We start from the raw sequence: 17,728 nt of genomic DNA on the forward strand, positions 1-17,728 counted from the left end.
ATTTTTAATTGCAATGATCGGTACCAATATGAGACTGGCAATTCATCTAAATGTCCCCGATGTTCTCCCCGATGTTCTTTCTTGTTTTACATTTTTTTTATTTAAAAAAATATTAATGTTGTAAACCTCGCTGCCTAAGTAGTCCCGAAATCTTCATAATAGAATATGTTATTCATAATGATATTTACAAATCATTCGAGTTTAATTTGCTACATTTTACAATTGTATACGTAAATAGTACCAAGGTTTAGTGATTCACTTTATCCCCTACTGTCATCTCCTTCTCTGACTCCGTTAGTTTTGATGATGTGGTCAAAATAGAGCCCACCTCTAGCATAATTATTTAACATGTTTTTTAGCTGGAATAATTACACAGTAAATAAATTTTTTATAAGAGTGATATAAGAAGGATAATCGAACCTAAGATTTCGGATGAAGAGGTAAATACTCTTAAGTTCCTTGTTCCTTGAGTTACAAGCACGTCACAAGGTGCTTTTATGTGTTTAAGTTCAATAAAACTCAAAAATAGAGGATAACCCTTTAGTTAGTATTACAATAGGGTTTTATTATTAAAGAATTAGAATCCGAAGACTAAAAACCCAAAAGTCTATTATTTGTGCCCTTTCGCAAGGAACCCCATTAAGACTAGTATTTCCTTACCAAAAACAACATTGCAAACCAATTTAAAGCCTGCAACAACAATGTGAAATTTATTTCTTTTTCGTTTTTAAAAATTTTGCGGGCACTATTTTGGCTAAGTAGCACAACTGGCTAGCCACTATACAAACTATTTCAGTGGGATCATTTCATTTGATTACATTGGATTATTTCATCTAATTACACGGAATTAATTAATTTACTTACATGGGATTATTTCAGTCGATTAAGGATGATACTTACTATATTTCTTACTTTTAAATAGAAGATAGAGAGATAGAATCAGCTCCAGCTTGATTCTATGAAGAAATCAATTATGCACGAATTCTCTAGGAACAGCCTCTACAAATTCCCAAACTTTCCAAATGATGGGAGAATTTTTCCTTACAAAAGATTTATTATTATTTTAATTATTTTTTTTTAGGACATTTCCTATTAAGAGGGGCAATAGCATATTAAACTCACACACTACACAGATGCTATGACTCAAATCAAGGACCTTTCCTAGAGGGAGCATTTGCTCCGAGCCACTAACCCCTGCTACAAATTAAGTTAGACACTAACTTTGTAATTTCCATGATGCAATTAAGTGGTTAGGCATTGACTTGACTTAAGTAATTGAATAAATTTGGAGTTTTGAGTTAGTTTGGATAACACTATATTGATTGACTTGATAGACAAAAACAAGCTGCACATTGAAAAGTACACAAATTAGATCACTTTTTCTTTTTTCTTTCTTCTTATTTCAATAATTTCTAATTTTATATTGGAGAAATTTTTTGAGGGTGCACTAAGTGGAACTGAATTTCTTTTTTTTTTTTTTTTTTTTGTTTGTGCATTGGAGCAAATTCTAGCAAGACAATAGTACCTACTCGAATTTTGGCCAAATATTTCTTAATTTTCTTCCCACGCAACTATTAACCTAGACTAGACTTGAGAATTGAGATGGTGATTTGCCTTCCAATGCACACTAGACTCTTCCTCACTATTGTATTGCAGTTGTTGACTTGACTTGACTTGACTTGAGATGGTTGGTAACGGTGCCTTTCCGTGTCCACTCAACCTTTTAAATTTGCCTTCCATCTAAAGCGGAGCACAAACTATAATTATCTTCTTGCAAATATGGACCTTGACTGAATTGAAACATATGTCTACCAACCCAATATTATTATTGTACGTATATATTTATTGATACTTATATAGTAAAATATTAATCTTCCACCAATACATATTAAAAATAAGATAAATTAAGTTACAGAGACAGAATCAGCTCTAGCTTGATTCTATTAAGAAATCAATCGAAGTGAGAGAATACGGCAAGATTGCAACCTCCACATCCTCACCATCCTTACCAGCCTTTTCAAGTGGAATCCGGTTCGGTATCACCTGCATTTAATTTAAAACCAAAAAGTAAAAAGATATTGGATAGAAAACATGGTCCAAAGCATTGTTATGTTCAACACTATCAATATTGGTTCATCATTGTTCCCACAAATTTAATCTTTTAGAGGATATGGGCCAATTACTTTATTTTATTTATTTTTTTGGACTTTTCACGTATAAGTCTATTATTACTTTATACTCTAGAGAAAAACACCCCACTATACTATACTTTCAAATAGAAAAATAGTAAGAACCATTTAGAAGATGACAAGTGGCTAGCTTCCAATTGGGCTCTCTAATTGTTTTTGTACTAATTTACTATATATTTTTTTTCTTCATATCCTCATACTCATCCTCACTTTTGAGCCTCTTTCCACAACCAGAGAGGTCAATTTACATGAATTTTACATAAGTTGACAGATTAGGGTTGCATTGACATTCTAACCTATGCTTAGATGCTTTAAGTCACCATTATCCTAAAAATTTAAAATATGTGATAATGGTCCACTATTCTTTTATATTTCAACAGTTCATGATTGAATAAGTCAAGATAAACTAGTATAGACACACAGCATCTCCAAGTATATACAAAAGCAATGTAGGAATATGAAAATGTTAAAGGATACAAGTTGACTCAGATACCTTCTTTGGATCATTAAAGGAATTCCCATCCATCGGGTTGTTTGACGTGAGCACAGTCTTGGTCGACTCAGACAGATTAATGGAATTCAGCTCCAACCCGTCCACAACAATCTTGAGATTCACTGCGTCTGTTCCGAAGTTCACAATCTACAGAAAGAAATAATCATCACAAAGTAATAAGATGTCACAGAATATGACATGAACCATATTGGTAGAAACTGTTGAACGAAGCTGCATGAATTTGGAATGAAGTCATAGTTCAAAAAGAAACCTAAACATAAAAATAGTTCAGACCAGATACTGAGAACAAAACACAATCTCAATTAAGCATCACCAAGCATAAAACTGACTGAGATAATGTACTAGCACAAACAAAAACCTTGATTCTTAGGTAACTATTCTCATTTTCTGAATTTTTCCAAGAAATTGCAGATGCAAGAAGTTGCTCCACTTGATTGGTAGACGAATTTGTTTGGAGTGTTGCATTGAAAACAGTTGCTCCACTTGACTCGTTAAAAAGACTTTGCATCCAGTAGCTAGGAGTCCCATAGAGATGCGAGGAGTTAAAGACAATTGCAGAGAATTTCGAGCTTGATGACAGAGAAGTTTTCAGTTTTAGTAATAACTACACAACAATGATCCCCTCTTGAAAACCTAATAAATAAAAATTGCATTGGAGAAAAAAAAAAAAAGAGATGAGAAAAGTATACTTCCTGCCATTGTCATTTGCAAAGAGTGGTGCATAACTTGCCATCTCAACAACATCACTGCATTTGATAAGAATAAACAATGAAAGTAGTCAGCAGCTGCCCGTCTTTACGAGTATATAAATCTTTTGGTAAAAACTAGGTGTAAAGATTACTACCCTAGAATCCCGATGTACATCTGTGATCTATTACCATTTATCATTTTTTATTTCAGTTTAATACTACCTCTATAGGTGGGGAATATGAGAAGCCTTCAACTCCATAGAAAACAGATGTGCAGCTGGTCACACAAGGAAATATGGCAACACACAATATGGATTTGTAGCAAACAAAAGTGCAGGAAATGCTATGCATTTCTTTTGCAAGGAGAAATACTGTATTTACAAATATATAATAAAGAAGTTAGATCTTTAATTATGTGTAGACATATCTATATAAGATAGCAAACTACGCATTTTTTTCCTGCTGGAACTTTGAAGAAAAATAATTTCTGTAAAGAAAACATTGTAAGCATTCTGGAAAATATTACAGGAAACAAATTCTAGAAATGCTAGAACAAACCAGTTTTTCTCCAGCCCAATAAGAAATCCAGCTTCACCTAGTGCTGCTAGAAGACTTCCTGTTGTGACGGCATACTCACTCACAAAAGCCTGAATCATATTGAATGTTAAGAAAATTAATAGAATCCATTCAGAGCAGATTGAATCATAAGAAGGCACATTACCCTACCTTGGGACCACTACGTGATGTATGATCGAAATGATGAGCCATAGAAAACATGTTTTTGGCATCATCTGCATAGAACTTTACATGAAAACATGTCATTCCATGTTACCAAATCAATGATCCGACGAATTGAATGGTAAAAAAAATTCATTAGCAAGTGTAATACAAGTGGTGGTGCTATGAAATTTACATGAAAATCAAACAAATCAGCTGGATGATCCAACTTTTGAGAAGATCCGTCACAGTTTGAAATTATTTTGATGTCTGGATAGGCGTGTTTTATAGCACTATAGAACTTAAGGTAATTTCCTGGTCAAGAAAAAGAGGAAAAGCATAAGCGTCATTGAGAATATAAAATCCTCTATTATATATATTACATTGAATCACAAAATCTAAAATTCAAGGTCCCTGCATCCTCTGCCAATTGCTTATGTGTTGGATGTGCAATTTTAACATGTGTTAGGCTGGCCAGATGATTCGCTTAACTTGAACACATTTGAGAGTGTGTGTTAATAATATAAAAATTCCACATGGGTTTTATATTCTAACCAGTGCATCACAACATGTAAAATGTAGGCTCTCTCCACTACCAAGTAAGAGCAATCCTTAAATATCTATATTGCAATTAAGAATTTTGCAACCATGGGCTTGTAAGTTTATTTGGAGGAAATAACAGGTTACGAAACTAGGGTTCAATTCAGTTGACTGATTACTGAGAAAATCAATAAGGCTTGTCTCCCAAATTTACAAGTAGATCCTATGTCTGTTGCATTGAAATCAGTGTGGAAATTGTCCTTTAGAATTCTACTCATTCGAGAATTTCGGAAGTGAAGCGGAAAAATGTCACTGGTTGGAAAATAAGGGTTTTCAAGAATCTACTTCTTTTAAGGAATAAAAGACAATGAAGCAGACCGGGTTCATCATTTGATTCACAAAAAATTAAGGAATTGCAAGTTTGCCTTTTCAGAGAAAGGATTGTGGCAGAAGAACTGAAGTTATTGTGGAAAAAAATTCAGATCTTAATCAGAGTTATTTCCCGAAGCATATTTGCAAAGTTGCAATTGTTTTAAGGATAAAAGAGTGAAAACTGCACTAAATTGTAAGGACATTCATATAAACAGATTACGTTATGCATGACTTTGCATGCAGAAAGTCATCCTACATCCCATATGTGTAAAACTCAATCCGTTCCATCTAACAAACTAAAGAGCAAACAAAAAGCATGAACTAGAAAATATACAAACCTCGGTAGTTCTTTTTTTCGCAATCCTCATTCCCAATACCAACATATCTCAAGTCAAAGGGTTCTGGGTGTCCCATTGCAGCACGGAGAGAACCCCAGGTAGAATTAGGATTGCCTCTAGCAAACTCAAGACCATCAAGAGCTTCCTGTAAACAAGAAAACGTGAAAGTTAAACCATAAGTTTGAGATTTACTAACACATAACAGGTTTGCTAACACGATTTAGAATTAAGTATCAAAATTTATCTTATATAGGACACCAAAACTTCATCTTATCCACAGTTCTTCTCATCTATGTTCAAATTGCATTAGACAGACATATAGCATTCATACTTATAATGTTAATGAGTCGATACAAGTTCTCATATCACATTGGGAGTTCAATGCAAAGTTTTCCTAGTGGCAGCCAATACACCACATTAACACATATTTCACATAATGTAAATGCTTTTACTGCATTTTGTCGCTATGTTTTAGTGTTTTTCAATGAGTGACAACACCTTATGTCACCTGCAGCTCTGCCCTTCCCTCACCACAGCAACCCCACTTGTATGAACATCCTTTGGTGGGAACTCAAATGAAGCTAGGCTTGGAGATAATGAAACCATTTGACCGGAAAAAGAAGGCAAAATCTAAATTTGATCTCCTAAAACCATATTTGCAAAGATGTTTCATACACCAAAGCACATAAAGCCACAGATTTATAAAGATGAAGCATATTTTGGAAAGCCTAAATGTCACTTGCATATATTTGATTAGAAGATAATTAATGGTTTGCTACATCCATTTGGTATCAGTTACTGATTAGCTAATGAGAAATGGTCAGCAATGCAGACATACCTGTACAAATGGTAAGACACTGGAAGTATCAACTTCATCATTGCGACTGATTCCTATGAAATTCATACAGTCAGTATTGGCAAAGGTGAACGTGATCATTGAAAAGATAAAGGAAGCGCTAAGAAAATGTGAAGTACCGTTATTAAATACCCATATTGGCAATGTACCAAGGTCCTCTGCTAGCTGCATAAATAAAGTTTTCAAAAACTGGCACCGACAGAAGCAGGATTTTAAAGGAAACTCCAAGCATTCTTGAATGACAGAACTATAAAAGATACCTACTTGGAGAAACTCAAAATAACCAAGTCCGTCGTCAGTCCAGTACATCCAAACATCAGCAAAGTGTCCAGGTCTCTCTTCCCAGGGTCCAATTGTTTCTTTCCAACGAAATGCATTTCGTAGCCATTCACCTTCGACGAAAGTGCCGCCTAATGCAACACAATAGAAAAAAAAAAGAATTTTTGAATTATGAGGAAACAATATAATAGCTCTGCTGTATTGACCATATTAGAACATGTATCATCTCCTATCACAAAATCAAGCATTTTTAGCATTGTTTGGCATTTAAAAAGAGTCCCAAGTTATTTTTGTCAAATGGTCAGGCGATCAAGCCAGCAAGGTTACCCGCAAAAAAAATTCAATAGTATATAATATCCAAAAGATAAAAATGAAAAGAATTTCAGAGAAAACAGTGGATGTAGTTCATATCTGCAGGTAAAACTGATAGCAGCCAAAGAAGGACAAGGTTACTTTTATTTAAGCTTGTTTAATAAAGATCTGCATCTTTGTAAAGAAACAGGATTTTTTTTTTTTTTCCCCATTAAGATTTCAATCATTTTGCTTACAAAGTTTCTGTGAAGCCTGCTTTTCGCTCTGAGGCTTGAGAAAATTAGTAAGTACCATAGAACATTGGTATATATATAGCGGACAGCAGGCAAATATAAACAACAACAAACCATGATGAGATAATACAGTAAAAGCATATGAAATATATGAACCTCCACAATAATAATTCAAAGCTAGAATCTTCCGTTATCAAGCCCCCACAAATGAGGTGTCACTCAATCCAAGCCACATGGACAACATATATTGGGTGATGTGAGAGGAAGCGTGGCTGTTGGGCCCAACATGTAGATAACATGCTCTAAGACCATGTTATAACGTGAACATCCAACCCAAAACCGAATGGCAATGAGTTGAGATGCCCAAGATCTTTCAAACTATTATGCAAGACTTTAATTCCTGATGTGGGATTCACACTCATAAACAAAGAGTTGATCTTATATACTAAAACAAGATCTATAGAATATATATATGTGGCCTAAAGATAGGAGAATGATTATAGAATATATATATTATCAAGAAAAGAAAAAGAAATTGTTAAGAGAGATAAAAATAAAAATTTAAAAATGTTTAGAAATAAGAATAATTTGACACAAATAATTTTTAAAAACATTAGGGGCCACCTTGAGCAAGGGCACATGCCCACGGGGCCAAGGTGGCCACAGACCGGCTTGCATAGTTCAGCATCCATATATTTTAGCTGAGAGTTATATATGAGAAGCTCAAGTTTAGTAACTGTCTCAAATGAAGACAAGTAAATCCAAATTTACCTGGAAATCTCATAAATTGAGGTTTTAAATCTTCCAATATTTCAGCAAGGTCCTTCCGAAATCCATGTCCCTGATCCAAAATAATAGTTTCATTGAGTAAAAAGACAAATATGGTATGCATGTAGCAAAGCATTTCAACAAGTCAAGTCATAGCAACTAGACTACTACAGCTTTCCAATTAGAAAATACCCCGGATAAAGAAAAGATCCCTAAGGACTATCAATCCAAACATGGAGAAACTTTCTATCAATATTAATGGCAGTAACAGAATTGCAAAGTAGAAATGATGACAGATTCAAGGTAGATTTTGTTGTGATCCTGAAGAAATTATATTTTCTATAGCGCTTACTACAATGTCATATATTTTCCAATGGTTAGGTTCATAATTCACATTTGAAGAATAAACAGAAGCTAAAATAATACAGCTGTTAGATATATGCTCAGATGACTTGCTGAAAGTGTGGATGTCAGATCCCAGGGACAGTACAAGTTTGTTATTATGTTTTCCGTCTAATACATCAAACCATGCATTCTTCATTTTGAGAAATTTTCATCAATGAAAGTATGAGGTGTTTGTTACATCCTCAAATGTGACATATTATGTATAATTCTCTCTCAGTTACATGCCTACACAAACAGGAAAAAAACTGGTTTGTAAATGAAGTCCAAGGAAAAGTACACTATGGAGATGATATGCAACCAAGAAAAACTATATCTGAGGAAAAGATGTTCTAGACCCTTATATAACAGATAGGTGGTCTAAAAGCATAATGCATCCTTCATGGTAATACTCCACCCCTAGTATGAACTTCACATTAATCAGCTTTCATATTAATGTCTTTCAAAAGACTATAAAATCTAGAAGTTCAAAACAGAACATTATACTTGTAACAATCTTGTGAAACACGGGTGAGACGATTAAACACATCCAAATATTAATGACATAATCTCACGTCACGAGAATGAGTGAATTTGTGGAGAAAAATGGTACCTTATATGTATCCAGGGGCATGACTGACACTTGATCAAACCATATAAACCCTTTTCTGGTTGTTGTCAATTGCAGTCTTGAATTAGGATTTGTTCCTTGGGCATCCAACATAACTTTGAATGTTGTCCAGTTTGAAACTTCTGAACCAGAAGCTCTGCAAAGGCAATGAAATGTACTGTCAGACTCTTAAATGGAGATAAAACTGTCAGTAAGGAACTGCTGATTACAAAATATCAGCAGAACAGAGGATGCTCACATAATGCTCGCAGCAGCAAGTTTCTGCAACCCATCTGAGCCCGTCAATGATACGGACACATTGATCGATCCAGATGAGCGGACATAAAGAACAACACTGTAGTTCTTCCCTTTTTCAATATTCTGGACAAAACACAGGTAAGAAACCAGTAGCAAAGAGCCAGAAAGAAAAATGTAGTAAATACTTACACATGTGTGTGTGTGCAGTTTTGTTGTTCCTGTTCTCGTGCTGCGTGCGTATGCATGCACACAAACACACACACACACACACACACATATATATATATATATATATAGAGAGAGAGAGAGAGAGAGAGAGAGAGAGAGAGAGCAATGTTCTCTTGTCAGACAAATACTTATGTTGCAAACTGTGACTTTGGAACATAAGCATTTAGAATGAACCAATTAGATGATAGTTGAAGGGTTCATACCATGCCCCAGAACCCAGGATTATAAATTCCTACACCATCATCAGGGCAGCTATTGGCACCTTGGCTATCACATAGCACCTCCATTCGGAGTGCAACCTTGTTGCGGTCAAAGAATGAAGAACGGTCCGTTGACACTATCAAAGATGACTCAGTCCCAATTATTGACCAAGGATCAATGTTGGAAGGAACGTTAGGGCCCCCAGCTTCAAAACCTGTGGGAAAACGTTATTAAGAAGCCTCAGCTCTAAACATTCAGTCAAAATTACGAGCCAAAAGCTAACTATAACATTTTATATTTAGCAATACAGTGAATTCCACATTTCATATGATTCCGAAGAGAACTTTTTAACCATGCACTGATAATCTGAAGTCATTCAACCTGTTGTTGAACTTAAAACTGACAAGACAGAAAAGAAATCAAAGGAAAAAAAAAAAAAAAAAAAAAGAGGGATCTGGTTGTGCATATTAAATGCAGAGAGTAAGATGGAAATCAGTGTCACAAAAAAGTAGAATATTTCTCCATTTTGTACTCAACCACACTTGCACAAGCAGGTAGCACATTAACTCAAATACAACAACTTTGCATAAATAAATAAAAACATTCATAGGATAATCCTAAACATCTCAATGAAGAGTTAATCCAACAGTAAAATGTTTCAGGAAGACACCAAACCCTCCACTTCCAAAATATAAGAACAGAAAAAATGGTGTCTGCCAGCTTGACTCGTACTAAATATATCAGATTTGAAAAGAAACTCTGAAAATGTAATGACAACAGAAAGGCATTCAAACAGTTCCTTCAATGGTTCTCACACACATGAATTTTGAACTTTGTTGTCAGAATGCGAATCTGGACCACACATTCAAGCACGAATTATTCTGAAGTGGTCTAGCTTCACAATCTAGCAACATAATAAGCATCTTATGTTGCCAAACAATCTGGCAAGAGAATATTTTCCTATATGTTATTTTCACTTTTTGTATTAGCTGGAATTCAGAGAGTAAGAGAAGTACCTCTATTGCTTACAAGCTCAGCCCATAGCCCGCCAGCACCGGCATGGTTAATCTCCTGCAGTGAACAAGCATTTGAGAGAATGCATATACCTCAAAATTAATAGCATCTTAAATGAAACCGCAATGTTAGTAATATAATGAGACAGGCATGTTTAAGCGACGGAAGGTTTATAATTGCCACATAAATCAGGATATATCCGCACATAAAATAAAATAAAATAAGAAAACAAATGAAAAGAGATTTTTAAAATTGTAAGAATTAAAGTAATAGCTAATAAGCTAAGATTATAGAAGTAACCAAAAGCAGTTGGAACTGAACAACAATTCACCATTCCAAGCCAACACACTAACCTCAAAGAAAATTCCAAACAGTGTATCAGATATTGGCCGTCCCGATGCTTCAGAAGCATCCACCAGCAGCTTTGCAGTCTGGTTCGTATCAACTCCAATAGCAAAAGATTGATACACAAAGCAAACCAAGACATATAGCAGAAGAACAACATGAGGAGACTTGCAAGAGCCCATTGCTCAGTTACCACACCCAATACTTCCACAGCTAAAAAAGCATAGACAAAGGAGATACTCAGTTACATTCTGATCAATTAAACAGAAAAAGAACAAGGTAACACAAACAATGCAAAATGGTCTCTCAGTTAATGAGTGATCGCCAAAATATAGAAATTCCATAAACACTTTCTCACAATGACTTTTTGGTTCAATCAAACTGATAGATGTGTGGTAATATTATGAAAGACCCACAAATAATTAAGAACAATTACATAACTACAAAGTTGAAAGCAAGTCTCTATTGAATTTAAAATTGATATAAAAAGATAAAGAGAAAAAACCCAATTCCACAAAGCAGAAGAGAATACCCAGAAAGATGGTGATTTTCAGCAACGCTCAGATAAGAGTGCATTATTAAGTTCTCATCCATTTAGTATAAAATTCAGTTCAGAAACTCTTGAGTCTTGGGTCTTGAGTCGTCTCTCTCTTCTCTCATCCGGGGCTTTTACCTTGCTTTCAAGTCAACAAAACAGACCGTGGATTACAAGCAAGACCAAACATATCGAGAAATTCTACAGTGGGTGAGTTATGGTAAATGATTTGTAAGAACTGGAAACAATTGTTTGCCATGAGGCCAGTGGGGTTATTCACAACCATGTCGGGGCTAAACTCAAATTTTCACCATCCAAAATACAAATATTCATGTATTTTCAGGATTTAAAATTTTTTTTCCTCCAATTGTGCAGACTCATAATTTGATTAACTTTTAATTTTTTTTTCTTGTTAACTTTTCTTAACATTATTTTTGTTTCAGTATTCGTGATTTAATTTTCTAAATTTTAACCTAAAAAAATTAAAATTTCAAAACATAATAGAATTTCACTTTTAAAAAAAACAAAAAAAGACAGCATAACATTTATTTTCAAGTAGCCGTTGGCCATCAATTTCAAACATGGGAATCTGCTTTTCCCACTTGTCCATCAATTTCAACGGGCCCAGCATCAATTGCCCATCATGTGGGCTTCCAGCATTCAATAAAAAAAAAAAACAAATTTAAGCAGATTTTGGGTCCATGAATTTATCAATCCAAGCATAAATCAGATTGGAATTCCAGTTCAGTTTTGAGATTTCTCAAATTTTCACATCTCAAAATACATGGGTTGAAGAAGCTTTTGGAGACTAAACTCAAAATTTGAGTTTCCACTCATAGGGTTGGAGATGGTCTGAATGTTCTTTTCTGTAGGGTATTTTAAATCATATCATTTACTACTGAAAGCCAATAAATTTTCTCCTTTATTTTCTCCCATTCCATAGTTTTGTTGTCAAACTTGAACTTTTTTTAATTTTATTTTTAATCATAGTAATGATTTGTTATTGTGTCTTGCACAAATATCTACAAAAGATTATGAGTTAATTTGGAGTGCTTAGTAGGAATAAATATGATTTTGTATTATTTTTAGTAAATTGTAGGGACAATTGATTCGGACTTCTCTCATTGATGTATTAATTCCAGCTATAGTGTTATTTTAATCAACCAAGCAAAAGCCATAAATACATACATCGATCTCGTTCATGCAATGTGAATGTAATTCAATTTAAAGTGCACTTACCAGACCAATAGTGTGAATGCATTAACGTAGGGCCCGCCCAACCATTAAAGTTCTATTCACAAAAGTTATGCCAGTGACCCTAAGCTTGGCCCATAAGCCCAAAATCTCCACAAGTATTCTTGTCCATTAATCTCAAGTCTCAAGTCAATTTTTGGTCACTTGCATATTGAAAATTAGTGGCCAACTTAATTTCTAGCAGTAACAGATGTATGATATGTTTTGGTCTTCTGTCTATGAATGTGTCAAACATGTTACAAGGATATAAAATCATTTAAATAGGAAAGAATCCGATCTTAAATTGAAATGTGCCAAAAATGAATACATGCTCTTCTTTTTAGCATACCAGCAACATCCCACTTCGAAAAGATAAGTCACTTTTGAAAAATAGGGGTTATTAAGATTCTAGAACATCAACTGTGGCACATTAAAATACCCTCTCTTTTTGTAATTACCCAACGCCTCCTTAAAATCCCGCACCCAATTGTTCTTAGAGGCCTTCTCAAAATCCCTGTATGTGAACACAAAAATCCTTTTAGGAACCTTGGCATTACCCTCTGCCATGGCAAACTGCAGAACTTGATTGTAAATCTTTGAAGCCTTTAAAGTGATTTCTTGAAAATGTACTTTTGGTGGAAAAAAGAGTCCAAGTCTTTAAAGTCAAGTTTCTAAGTGACAACGTGAAGTTTGGTTAAACGACACCCTTTATTTTCCTTGTTTGATTCATACTAGCTGTGTGTGTCAATTAGTTCTTTTTATTTTTCTTTTTTCCTTTAAAATTTTAAAAAGAGAAGTTGTGTCCCATGAATTAAGACCCATGTTCTTATTTTGAATTTGAATTTGAATTTTTTTTTAATATGAAAAAAATTAATTTACTATATTATCCTTATTTATTGAAAGTTCCAATATTTAATAAATTCTTTAATCAAGGACAATTTTTAATATTTTGAATGTTTCACTATTATCTACCTGTGCCTTTATATATATCGGTAAATATGTATTTTTTTGTAAGGAATTATGTAGTGGGAATTTTCTTTGGTAAATGATTTGTAACTTGTCTTGTTTGTAAGAACTTTGATAGACATCTCCAAACATTTATGCAGAGTATTTTAGATCATAAGTTTTGTAGAAAGCCAAATAACTTTGTTTCTTTTCTTTTCTGCATCTCATAGATTGCAGCCTTATGCAAAAGTCACAAATAATCCATTTAGTTTTACCTTGATGGCTAAGGAGACCATCTTTACAGACCAGCGTGTGCACCATCTCTTTAATAGATGTGAAGATAAATACAAAATGAAGGACACTTTGACTTCCTTGCTCCGAAACTTTAGGGATTAGATTCAGCACTCCTTCCTACTTAAGAATTTCGTGATCATCACTATAAATTATAATATGAGAAATTTTTAAGAGTAATCGTAATACCGCATGTAATATTAATTTATCTTATTTTTAATATGTGATTGGTGGAAGATTTATGCTTTACTATATAAGTATCAATAAATGTATATGTACAATAATAATATTGGGTTGGTAGACATATGTTTCAGTTAAGTCAAGATCCATATTTGCAAGAAGATAATCATAGCTTTTGCCCCGCCTTGGACGGGAGGCAAATTTAAAAGGTTGAGTGGACACAGAAAGGCACCGTTACCAACCATCTCAAGTCAAGTCAAGCCGAGTCAACAACTGCAAGACAATAGTGAGAAAGAGTCTAGTGTGCATTGGAAGGCAAATCACCATCTCAATTCTCAAGTCTAGTCTAGGTTAACAGTTGCGTGGAAAGAAAATTAGGAAATATTTGGCCAAAATTCGAGTAGGTACTATTGTCTTGCCAGAATTTGCTCCAATGCACAAAAAAAAAATTTAAAATAGAAATTCAGTTCCACATACTGCACCCTCGAAAAATTTCTCCAACATAAAATTTGAAATTATTGAAATAAGAAGAAAGAAAAAAGAAAAAGTGATTATATGATTTGTATACTATTCAGTGTGCAGCTTGTTTTTATCTATCAAGTCAATCAATATAGTGTGATCCAAACTAATCGAAAACTCCAAATTTATTCAATTACTTAAGTCAAGTCAATGCCTAACCACTTAATTGCATTATGGAAATTACAATTAGTGTCTAACTTAATTTGTAGCAAGGGTTGCAAAACACCCACTAGTATAGTGGTTTGGAGCAAATGCTTTCTCTAGGAAAGGTCCTCGATTTGAGTCATAGCATCCGTGTAATGTGTGTGAGTTTAGTATGCTATCGCTCCTCTTAATAGGAAAGGTCCTAAAAAAATAATTAAAATAATAATAAACCTTTTGGAAGGAAAAATTCCACCATCATTTCGAAAGCTTGGGAATTTGTAGAGGCTATTCCTAGAGAATTCGTGCATCATTGAACTAGACCGACATTGCTCATCATCTGACTAAAAGTTCGTTGGTTAGCATTGTAAAAGTAAAAAATCCATGTGGTCCTTTCAAATCTTATAAATCCTTATGATATAAATCTTTTAAAATCCAAACGTAAAAAATCATAATTATAAAAATCTTAAAAAAAAAAAAATCTTATAAGTCATTACATTCCTAAATAGTCTTTTAAAATCCACTGGACTTATTTATCCATAAATAGTCTTTTAAAATCTCAATTGAATACACCCCTTAATTTTATGCTAGACATGTAATGTTTTAAGTTGTTAGATTATTCTATTGACCAAGATGAGTTCAAATGCAGATAAATACGTGGAATATAAATGTAGAGATTCAGAATCTGAAGCAAACCAACCCAAGTTGATTATCAGGTTTTAGGCAAAAAGGCTTGAAGAAATTGCCTTTGAAATTTCTTTTTTCCAATGTCTTGAAGCAGTTGTATTTAGATTGTAAAACTCAGTAGTTGATTACAAAGAGGCCAATAAATATGAGATAATATGTATAATTCTCGTGTTGTAAAATTTAACAGTTTCTTCAAAAAGAGGCCTATGTCTTTGGAGCCTTTGTATGCATTTACTTGCGCCTAAACCCTAAACACTTACATTGTAAAGAGCCCTATATCTTGCACAATTAAGCCAAATTTGATTATATAATGTTTTCTAGCCGAGAAAAAGAATAGACTAATAAAATTAGGGTTTTTTTTCCTTCTTTTTTTCGGTTGTAGGATTGTCTTGTGTAGGGGCCTTGTTTTATTTTTGCCTACCAAAAACTCAAGGTTGGCCTGTCCCTTGTCCATAAAAGTGGCTACCCCTAAGCCCAAAGCCAAAGACAAAAACTTATATATCACGGGGATACCACATGCCAAACGAGGCTAGATATACTTGTAAGACAATTCATTGTCTTAACCATGAATTGTGGTCTTCTAATCATGTGAAGACTCGACAAGTTTGCATGTTCAGGAAGTATATACTCAGACTTATCATATTATCTCTGTATAAAAGCTATCCTAATTGAAATACAAGAGATGATAGAATTCCTAATTCTACATATTGAAACAACCTAATTCTAATGCAATTGGAACACTCGATTGCTCTTTGATGGGCAAGGCTTTCGAGGTGATGCATATTGTAGGGGTCTTTTTGTTCCAGCAGCCTGACGAATGGGCTTGGGCTGCCGTAAGAGGAAAACGAACCAAGATTCCCCAAGTGTTTGACATAAACCAGGCTCCCAAAAGAGTTTTCTGAAGAGCTTGATGCGACTCTAGAAAAACACTCTCAGGTTCTTTTCACCAATAGCCAAGTAGACATAATAAGTTGATGAGTGGCTTAGCTTGAATAGCTTGTGGCATGGGAGCTAAGCTTTCATAAGTTTAGCAATGAGAGAGAGAGAGAGAGAAGCGTGAGTTTCTTATAGAGAACAAAGGGTTAAAATGGAACAGAGGAAGATTAGGGAGATTTCTTTCTTAGAGAAAGGAGAAAACAAACAAGGAAGAAGATTGGGTGGCTTGAGTAAATTCTCAGTTGCTTGACAAAGCTTGGTCAGGCCTTCAATGGTGATTTTTGTTGGGTAGAAGAAGGTCCCCTTTTATAGGCACAAAGAATCCCTAATTTTGTCTAACTTCCTTCTTCCTTTTTCTTTGCTTCTTTCCATTCAATCCTATTCGGTGAAATTTTCCTATACAAGGTGCCTAGGTAAGGAGCCTTTTGTGGTTCCAAGGTTTTGGCACAGCTAGTCTTCTCCATAGGGGTGAAGCGTCTCCCACTTTCTTCCTGGTTTTCCTATGGGACCTAACAGAGGAAAGAAAAATGGGTAGAGTCTTTTGTCCAATGGGTATTCATCCTTCCTTCATGAATTTCTTTTGGTCCCTGCCATGGCTCTTCGTTGACCATCTTGGAATTCTGACGAGGGTGAAGCACGATGCCAGATTTTCCTGCAAGTTGCTGGGCTGGGCTTATGCATACAATATTGGTTTATTAACATATTATTTCCAGCGCCTAATGGGTTTTCGTCAAGTTGCTGGAAACAACATTTTAGTTTTGGGCATTTTATTGATGCTGGCTTTGTCTAGGTGCTATGGCAGACTACTAGATATCCTCCTAAGGCATTGGATCATTTTCTCCCCTCTCTCATGCTAACCCATGTGTTTGGGCTCAAGAAATGTTGTTTTGGGGCTCCCAAGCAGCCCAAAACTTTCATTTCTTGCTCATCAATGGGCCTCAACTCGTTACCATCCATACCACAACCCACTCAAGCAAGTCTTTTCTTAATAAGGTGTCATGAATTTGTCTTGGGCTTGGGAATTTATTTGGGCATGACCAACATGAATGACGAATTGATGCTCCGAACCGGGTTTTTCTTAATAAGGGCCTGGGCAACACATATATATAGAGGTCCCTTCTCTAGCAACAACACACGCTAAAATAGTTCTCACCCCATCATAGAGAAATAGAATTGCAGTGTTGCATAGAGAAGAAGATCCTCTACAACCAATATGTCTTATCAAGGTTAGTGTTGAGTTATGAAAGTCTAGTACAGATTAATATGTGGTATCAGAGCTCTAGGCTTTTGTTTCTTAATCTAATCCATGTCTTCGATAAAATCTGCATATAAGTTTTCTGTTTTAATAAATAGTCACAATAATATGAAGTTTCAAATAGTTTGCACATATCTTACCTGTTTAAGTATGATCAAGGGC

The 17,728-nt window shown here is 34.6% G+C and overlaps 1 protein-coding gene across 3 annotated transcripts; it reads right to left on the reverse strand.

The window, feature by feature from the left end:
* Positions 1-1,807: 1,807 nt before the first annotated feature.
* On the reverse strand, positions 1,808-11,576 carry LOC103339112 (alpha-L-arabinofuranosidase 1-like). Of its 3 annotated transcripts, none has more exons than XM_008242391.3 (18): positions 11,377-11,575; positions 10,853-11,057; positions 10,502-10,556; positions 9,488-9,699; positions 9,058-9,179; positions 8,802-8,955; positions 7,811-7,880; positions 6,480-6,625; positions 6,335-6,380; positions 6,198-6,250; positions 5,360-5,504; positions 4,306-4,424; positions 4,119-4,193; positions 3,951-4,039; positions 3,393-3,449; positions 3,062-3,218; positions 2,683-2,829; positions 1,808-2,043 (listed from the first exon to the last, which is right to left on the reverse strand). In XM_008242391.3, exons 2-18 carry the CDS (start codon positions 11,024-11,026, stop codon positions 1,930-1,932), a joined length of 1,935 nt encoding a protein of 644 aa, XP_008240613.2. In that variant the 5' UTR covers positions 11,027-11,057; positions 11,377-11,575; the 3' UTR covers positions 1,808-1,929. The 3 variants fall into 3 exon arrangements, with proteins under 3 accessions (XP_008240613.2, XP_008240612.2, XP_088898528.1); XM_008242390.3 differs by having other exon boundaries at positions 3,062-3,272; positions 11,377-11,572; XM_089042402.1 differs by having other exon boundaries at positions 3,062-3,272; positions 6,335-6,625; positions 11,377-11,576.
* Between the last annotated feature and the right edge of the window lie 6,152 nt (positions 11,577-17,728).

This window comes from Prunus mume, linkage group LG8 (assembly GCF_029339155.1).
Source record: "Prunus mume cultivar Tortuosa linkage group LG8, ASM2933915v1, whole genome shotgun sequence".
NCBI classification, from domain to species: Eukaryota; Viridiplantae; Streptophyta; class Magnoliopsida; order Rosales; family Rosaceae; genus Prunus; species Prunus mume.

What these genes read in the sequence shown, in the direction of transcription:
- LOC103339112 (XM_089042402.1), bottom strand. Translation starts at nt 11,026, where the DNA reads ATGGGCTCTTGCAAGTCTCCTCATGTTGTTCTTCTGCTATATGTCTTG. An exon ending in CTTGCTGCTGCGAGCATTAT is followed by an intron (nt 8,956 to 9,057) that starts GTGAGCATCCTC and finishes TTGCCTTTGCAG; the next exon opens with AGCTTCTGGTTCAGAAGTTT. An exon ending in TCAATTTATGAGATTTCCAG is followed by an intron (nt 6,626 to 7,810) that starts GTAAATTTGGAT and finishes GTGTTGCATTAG; the next exon opens with GCGGCACTTTCGTCGAAGGT.